Consider the following 8674-nt stretch of genomic DNA (forward strand, 5'->3'; position numbering starts at 1 on the left):
GTGATGTCATAGTAGATCGTACCATCACCAGGAGGCACGTCTTGATTATCTGAATCATTCTCGCCCCCACCACCCCCCCCAAAGCACTGTGCCATGCATCCCCCTCCGCTCTCCCTGCTACTACGCCTGCTACTGTGTCGTGTCGAGCTACTACGCTGGCCACTTGTCGCTGCTATTGGAGAACCAAGTCTCGAGGGCACGGGAGTACGCCGACGACTCTGCGAGGCAGAAGGGCCTCCTGACGGCATGGGGGAAGGGACATAGGACGGCATGGGTGAAGGGTCTCGGCTATGTAGCCGGCTGGGCTGTGTTGACTCCACTGGGGTAATCTCAATAGGTGTGGGGTTGGGGTGGTTTGGAGTCTGTATTGCCGACTCCTGGGGGGTGTTTAGAGTACCCGTCATGTAGCCGTATAACTCCGCAGGACTGGGAGGGTGTCCCAAAAGGTTATATAAGTCCCAAAAGGTTATATAAGTCCCGAAAGATGGATACCCGAGGATCAGGTGAGCCTGAAGCGCTTCCTGGCCACATGATGAACTAGAAAAAAGAAAAAAAGAAGATTACTGATGAACTAAACTGAGAAAAAGAAGAGAAAAAGAGAGAAGGAAAGAGAGTAGAAAAGGCATGCACAGCGGGGATAAAAGAGAGGAGAAAGGAGAGGAAAAGAGGGGATAAAAAGAGGGGATAAAAGAGAGAAAAAGAGAGGAGAATAGAGGGAAAAAGGGGAAAAGAAGGAAAAGAGAGGAGAAAGGAGAGAAAAAGAAGGAAAAGAAGGAAAAGAGAGGAGAAAAAAGAAGGAAAAGAAGGAAAAGAGAGGAGAAAGGAGAGGAAAAGAAGGAAAAGAGAGGAGAAAAAAAGAGAAAAAGAGAGGAGGTGAGAGGGGGAAAAAAAGAGAGAAAAAAACACAGCGTCTATCTGCGCGTTTAACAGCGCGTCTATACACGCGGCTACCTGTTTCCAGCACAGAGTAGACGCGTCTATAGACGCGATTTTAGACACTTCCTCAGATGCGTCTATAGACGCGTTCTGACAGATACTATTCAAAAAGACGAAAAGGACATGCGTTGCGCCCGATGTGCCCGACACAAAAACACAGTTGTTGTACAAAAACAGTCGTTTCAAAGAGAGCAAAGGATGAATCAAACGAGAGCAACTTTCAAAGAAGATCAAAAAAGAAGATCAACCCTAAAGAGACTTACCTTGGATAGAGGTATGGAAGCTTCTTGTCCTTCTTCAAAGCTGTTTCTCTTTCTTCTCTTCCTTGTTCACCCTTTGCTTCTCTTTCTTCTCTTCCTTGTTCACCCTCTTCTCTTGTGTGCGTGGAGATGATTGTGTAAGCATGGAGATAATTGTGGGTGCTTGAAGAAATGTGTGGATGCTAGGTTGTGAATTTGTTAATAGCAAAGCAAGCCCGTTAAAAGTATGTGAAGAAAAGCAAGCGCGCTAAAAGTAGGTTTGAAAATGAAAATCGCGTCTACAAGAGCGTCTAAAACGGCGTTTAACAGTTAACAGCGCGTCTAAAACCGCGTACCACACAGAACAGACGCGGTTTTAGACGCGCAAATAGACGCGCCACAGAGTTTTTAGATTAAATATTTGACATAAGAGCAATTTTATTTGGGTTCTTTATTTGTAGGATGTCTTCATCTTCAACAAGTAGCTCCAGTGAGGATGAATCCCTTCGTATCCACCATCGCGAAATGTGGTTGGAGCAAAAAATCAAATGTATATGTGATCGATGTCGAGGAAACATGTATCGTGCACGCAGGATTACACTCAATCACATCTCAACGTATGGAGAATGGGATGCGACCATAAACATGGTAAGTGTTAAAGAGTTAAGGTTGATTGAGATACCTATGGGTGTCATATTTGTGAGTTATGATCCCGTTTTAATTTGATACAGGATGCAGTGCCACACCCGCATATGTTGCCCTATGCTCGTCCGTGAGGAGGCAAAGCGTCGGCGATATGAGGTGGGATCTTCAGGAGGGATCGTTACGGATGCATGGAGTGATGGTGATAGTAGCCCTCCGCCATTACCTCATGAAGCCGTGGAGGAGGAGGTTTTTGATGATATGGTGCGGGATTTATATGTCCATCAATCCGAAGGGAGGGATGATAGCATGGAACAGGATGATCTTTTTACCGCAGCATCGACTCCACTGTTTGAGGGATGCACATTCTCTGTTCTACGTGTCTCCCTTGAGTTACTAAACTTGCAAAATCTATGGATGGAGCAATGCAAGTTTGAATGCATTACTCAAGTAAGCTTTAAAGTCTATTTTGCAAACATGGTGAACTATGCTAGTGGGTCAATTACTCAAATGCTTTTCCTCATTTATGGTCTTCACGTGTAGGCTATTGTGTAAAATGCTTCCAAGGGAGAATAAATTACCGACCTCAAGAGATATGACAAGACAACATGTGACCTCTCTTGGAGGATTAGATTACAAGCGCATCCATGCATGCGTCAACAATTGCGTTTTGTTTCGTGGACTACATAAGGATGCAAGAGAGTGTCCTACTTGTGGAGAGGCAAGATATAGAGCAGATCTCAAAACCTTGGACGTGCCTCTCGTAAGGTTCTGCGACATTTTCCCATAATCCCTCGCATCCAACATATGTTCACCAACATATGTTCAAGTGCAAATCCATTGCAAAGCTCATGTCATGGCATTCCTCCCATCGATCAACCGATGGCAAGTGGAGAACTCCCGCAGACACTCTTGCGTGGAAGCATACTGAAGACACATGGCCAAGCTTCAAGGAAGAACCTAGGAGCTTGAGACTTGGATTGGGTATGGACGGTGTGAACCCATTTCTCAAAAGCACCTCTTACAGTGTATGGCCAGTGATATTGGTGAATTATAATCTTCCACCCTCTATGGCGATTAAGAAAGGACATGTTATCTTATCCCTTCTAATTCCAGGGAAACATAAAGTCAAAAATCTTGATGTTTATTTGGAGCCTTTGATTGACGAGTTAGAGATACTTTGGAGAGGTATCGAGGTGCATGATGTGAGCAGGCCTCCCTCGTACGAGACTTCAACTGCAAAGCAATCTTGATGTGGACAATGCATGACTTCCCAGGCTATGGCGAGTGTTCAGGTAAGCATTGCACTTCTAATTATAAGTAGGCAAAGGATGTGGCACCCTAAACCCACCTTCAACTCTTAATTGCGTCTATTGTTCAGGTCTCACTACATCGGGTTACCATGCATGTCCTGTTTGGGGTCCTTCGCTTGTTGCCTCACGGGCAGACGCATTGAATAAGGGCATCTATAAGAATCACCATCGATTTCTCCCACCGCATCATCCTAGATATGTTGCCCCTTGGAATGAAGTCCTCCCACAATCACTCACAGCAGCGGGAGATTGGATGAGAATTTGGGACGGTTCCACGACTCCTCCACCACTTAGCATGAGCCGGTAAGGGTTTGTAACTATTGTGTGCTATATTGGCAAGAAATAAAGATTGCCTGCTAACACCAGCTTTTGTTTAGATACTCCATCTTTTATCATTTACCATATTGGTCCCACCTTAAGATCAATCACCTGCTTGATCCCATGCATATCTTCAAGAATGTGGCATCTACCATTTGGGAACATTTGAATGGGACACGAGATTTCGTAGGCATAAGGGAGGATCTACGTACCACAGGGAGGATGCGTGAAGCTTGGCCACAAGAGAGACAAAATGGGCATGTTTTTTTACCTCATGCACCGTGGAGGTTATCAAAGCTAGAGATAGTCGCGTTGAAGCGTGCTATTACTACAATTCGTACTCCCACTGGATGCATGAGGTGTTTGAAGGGAGCCTTTACAAAGAGCAAGAAAAGAGGTGTAGAGCAATTATATGGCTTGAAATCTCATGATTGGCACAAGACGCTCCAAGTAAGTATTTTATGTGCATAATATCTTTTACCTTTTAAATTTGTGAGTGAATTAGAAGAAACTAATCAACCATTCCTCGTGTGTTTAGTTCATACTACCTACTAGCATTTCTCGTAGTGCATCGAAGGACGTGAAAGATTGTATTGACAAGATGGGCGAGCTTGTGAGGTACTTTACATGATACAAAATGTGATGCGTATCAATGCTCCATGCAAGGTGTTCATATTGCTAATATGGTGTACTTTTTCATTTCTAGGTATGTGAGCTCAAAGGAAATAGATCCCACCACGCTTGAGAATGCTCGAGTTATGTCAGTGGAGGTGGTTTGTTTACTGGAGGAGACATTTCCACGTTCTATTCTCACAAGCCAACTACATCTCATAGTGCATTTAGTGGATGAGATTGCTATATGCGGTACTATACATGCACGATGGTTGTTCTTCCTCGAGCACTTCATGAAGACCTTGAAGGGTTTCATGAGACAAAATGCAAGACCCGAAGGTAGCATGGCCGAGGGTTGGTTGATACAAGAGTCACTTGTATATATTTCTGAGTTTCTTGTTGATGTGGAAAGCTCTCTCCCATGACTATGGAGAGATGATGAAGACCTAAGGATGACCTCTATTGTGCCTCAAGGAAAAGGACGCAACAAAGTAATAGACACGGAGTTGCTTAATAATATCAACCTCTATTGCGTGCTTAATAGTGATGTGATGAAAAGATGGGTGACAAGATACGAGGATGCAAAGGCAAGAAGACAAGAAGAAAGGGCCCTCTTTCGTACACACCACGGATCTCGTGTGCCATACCCTCAGTATCTAAGAGCACTTCCAAAGGATATTCATGTGGATTGGCTACTTGACGAAATGGAGAAAGCAGAGAAAGACGAGGGGATGCATATCACAATGGAAGAATGTGAGTATGCTAGGGGATGCATGAGCAAGGTCGGTATATAAAATGTTATGCATAAGTTAGGAGCTTTCAATAATTTAGATTGCTTATTTAATTGATTTTGTCTTGGTGTAGTGCACTATGTTCAATGCTATATGGTGTTAGGGCAAGCATTTTCGAACACAACGGATTGATGATAAGAGAAACACACAAGATTGCGACGTCATTGCTAGCTTTGAGGGAGCCAATGAAGCCATGGATGATTATTGTGGCATAATCCAAGATATTATTAAGCTTGAATTTCGACGCTTCTTTGTGTATGTTTTGGATGTAAAGTGGTTTAAGGACGTGGTGGAAAGAGGCCCTAATGCAACAATCAAACGCCATGCAAGTGGCTTTGTAACTATTGACTCCACAAAGTTTTGGCAAAGTAAGAAGGACACACTAGTACTGCCGCAACAATGTGAACAGGTACTGTACACACATATAAAAGTACTCACTTTTAAATATTTGATACCTTCGATGCAAGAAAAATAACATGATTGTATTTGTGTTTGAATTAGGTTGTCTATCAACCAATGGTGGATAATAACAGATGGTGGCATGTCATACCTATTATGCCACGTTCCAAAGTGATGTATAGTACATTTACGAATATGGAGCGTATGGAGGATGATCATGGCCATGGAGGTGATGATGACCGTGATACGAGAGAGGAGGATGATCATGAGATAGGAGATACAGATATTGAGGCCATTACCCGTGAGGACGAGCCTACCATTAGTGATGCTGATTTCGATGAGTACATGAGTAGCACAAGTAGTAGTGGGTTGAATGTATTTGTAGATCTAAACACTTGTTTGGATTTTGAAGTAGATAGTTTGGCAAGGGTTGATCTCATTGAGGATGAGATTGAACCGTAGCCCATCATTGATATTGGCTAAACTATTTTACATATTGTCTCATTCTCCTCACCTCACTTATTTTTTGTATATGTGGGTTTGCAAAAAAGCATTGATGTTTTTGTTAAAATTATGTGCTTTGGTAATCATGGGCAATTTTTGGAAAGCAGTGATGTACATTTACCAGTCTACACCAAAATCTCACTTCTTGTACTCTCTGTTTTGCGTCTAAATACGCGTCTAATTCTCAGTGTAGACGAACTAATTATACACGCGTAAATAGATGCTCTAATACACGCGAAAATAGACGCGCTGTTAGACGCAGTATTAGATTTTCAGTGTAGACGTCCCAATAGACGCATCAATACACGCGCAAATACACGCGCTATTAGACGCGTTGTTAGACGCGCCCGTAATTTCTCTATTCAAGCAACGCCTATAGACGCGTCCGCTATTTTGCGCGTCTATCAAGCGTGTCTATAGCTGCTTTGTGTTGTTGTGATGGGTACACAGATGCTGATTGGGCTGGTAGTGTTGCAAACATGAGATCTACTAATGGTTTTATGTTCTCATTTGGGAGTGCTACTATGAGTTGGAGTAGTACTTAAGAAGCAAACAGTTGCCCTATCGAATACAGAGGCAAAGTACATGGGTGCTACTATGGTAGCTTGTGAGGTAGCTAGCTACTTGGTGGTGATATGGTGAGCCCATGGATAGGCTAGTTATCATTTATAGTGACAACATGAGTAGCATACAATTGGCCAGTAACCCAGTATACCATGCTATTTAACGAAGCACATTGAGGTGCACTATCACTTTGTGAGAGAGAAGATTCTAGCAGGTGATGTAGATATGGTATATGTCAGCACAGAGGATCAAGTGGCTGACATCTTCCACGAAGGCATTGCGCACAGAGAAGCTTCAGAGGTTTAGGAGCTTTACTTGGCGTGCAGTGTGTGGAGTTGAGCTCGAGGGGGAGTGTTGAGATATCGAGCTCAACTAATGCTACGATGGACATTGATGACCCGTCTGGGTGATAGCTTCCGCACTTATGCCACTGGCATGGTTGGTCAGATTATGGTTGATACATCTCCAGTGAATGATAGGATGTGTGAAGCCACTTTGGAGTAATAGAGTTATGACATAGTTATAACGCCAGCTCATATGGTCGAGTTCACATTATAGTTATAGTTTTTATGTAGGCTAACTATTTATTCTATTAAATGGAGTAACATTGATGCATCTTAAACTCTTAAGCTCCTTGTAATCCGGCTAGCATTCATCTTTTGTCTTTGCAAGGCACCACAAGCTTAGAGTAGGATGGAGCTTGTGGAAATAAGTACCACTGTGTCTACTATTTTTAATAATATTAATAATAAACACCAACCATTCAGATTTTAAAATTTGTTTGGAGCAGATGACCTCAATGTGTCCTAGGAAGAAACGTCACGAACATGATGTTTAAAATAGTTTCTCGATCACTGCTCGCTAAAGGCAATTTACTGACCTCCTTGGCTGATCGCGTCTAGTTACAAAGATTGTCGGGGGTAGATCTCAAGCCCCTACGTTTGTCTTTTGTACACATGTCCGGTTTAGACAGACGTGGGAGCTTGAGATCTATCCAAATGGTGGTAGCTGCAGAGTGTAGGGTCTATCCTCTGCAAACGATTGAAGCCTGATGGCTAAGAGTTGGAGTGGCTGACGAGCCACATGAACGCCCGCTAGTAGCGCTACACATAAGCATGGCCTTGAACTCCTGTAAGTCCACGAGCCCATTGCCGTCGGAGTCCACTCGATCTATGAGGGCTTGGCACTTTCCCACATGGGGGGCTATGCCGTCTTGATCGTCTTCTTTCAGCAGGCCCAGCTCCACCAGCACGGTTGCCAGCTCGGCCGCGCTGATGAACCCGTCCCGGTTCCTGTCGTACACGTGGAATGCATCCAGGAGCTCATTATCTGCATCTTGCGCCGCTGGCCCTGTTACATCCTTCATTTCTGCATCATCAAATAATGACTCGTAGAGTGCTGTGAACTGAGAAAAGTCCACTGCCATGGCGCCGGGTTTTATATCGTGGTTCACAGATTCGATCAGCGAGACCAAGCAAGTGCGAGATACGTCATCTTTGCCGAGCTTGCGAAGGAGCGACTGCATCTCCTCCATGCTCACCTGCCCGTCTCCGTCCTCGTCGAGCAGACAGAACAGAGGGTGCAAGGTGTGCGAATGTGTTGCCGCATCAGAAGACGGTGAAGAAGATAGGGTTCCCTTCTGCGCCGACGCTGATGTGGCGCTAGTTTGCTGGACGTCTGCATGTGGCAAAAGGGAGATCTTGTCAGCAAGGGCTAAACTGCTTGGAGGCGAGCTCTGTGTTGCCGATGTGTCGAGCACATGAATTGCAGCGTCATCTTCTAAATCGAGCTGTACTTCACCAACACGGCCGAAATGCCACATGCTTTCAAGGCAGACCACCAAATGAAATTCCGGGTTAGGCTGCACGATGCTCATGTGGCCTTTAATTAGGGTAGGAGAAGATGGAATTAGCGCGAGAAATGATCAAGGAGTGCAGAGCGCAATAGAGTTCCCAACAGCCGGATCCACACAACTCCTTTTATCGCGTACTGCTAGTTAACCGCCTATATCAAAACGATGTTTCCTCTCCGCCGAGCTTCGCAGAAACCATAAGATGACTTTTTCTTTTATTACATTTTTCATTCGTTGCCGGCACCTCCCGCGTTCAGATTAGAAGAAGCACGCGGTGTAAGTAAGGCTTGGTGAGCTAACTCGCGACGTCACTTTTTGTTGACAAACGTTTTTTTAGAAGCAAAGCACGCGCTCATGTTATTTTATTATTTTTGAATAATTACCAAGCATGAGCCTATTCACATGGCCAACTTTGATGGTGGCCACACCAACTCGCTCGTGAATACATGGCATCGAAATATCCAAGTTGTTGTTCAATTCACACTTGGGCGAGCATGGATACTC

General features: G+C 44.2%; 2 protein-coding genes across 3 annotated transcripts; one reads left to right on the plus strand and one right to left on the minus strand.

The window, feature by feature from the left end:
* Positions 1 to 4590: 4590 nt before the first annotated feature.
* LOC147638488 (uncharacterized) lies at positions 4591 to 5875 on the plus strand. Of its 2 annotated transcripts, XM_086795881.1 has the most exons (3): positions 4591 to 4842; positions 4925 to 5260; positions 5353 to 5875. In XM_086795881.1, the coding sequence occupies exons 2-3, from the start codon at positions 5045 to 5047 to the stop codon at positions 5710 to 5712; spliced, it is 576 nt and encodes a 191-aa protein (XP_086652007.1). In that variant the 5' UTR covers positions 4591 to 4842; positions 4925 to 5044; the 3' UTR covers positions 5713 to 5875. The 2 variants fall into 2 exon arrangements, with proteins under 2 accessions (XP_086652007.1, XP_086652002.1); XM_086795876.1 differs by having other exon boundaries at positions 4591 to 5260.
* Positions 5876 to 7149: 1274 nt separating this feature from the next.
* LOC147638489 (putative calcium-binding protein CML17) lies at positions 7150 to 8367 on the minus strand. Its single transcript, XM_086795890.1, has one exon. The coding sequence runs from the start codon at positions 8192 to 8194 to the stop codon at positions 7343 to 7345; it is 852 nt and encodes a 283-aa protein (XP_086652016.1). The 5' UTR covers positions 8195 to 8367; the 3' UTR covers positions 7150 to 7342.
* Between the last annotated feature and the right edge of the window lie 307 nt (positions 8368 to 8674).

Source organism: Cibotium barometz, chromosome 5, assembly GCF_041138505.1.
Source record: "Cibotium barometz isolate CiBa-2024 chromosome 5, ASM4113850v1, whole genome shotgun sequence".
Taxonomy (NCBI): Eukaryota; Viridiplantae; Streptophyta; class Polypodiopsida; order Cyatheales; family Cibotiaceae; genus Cibotium; species Cibotium barometz.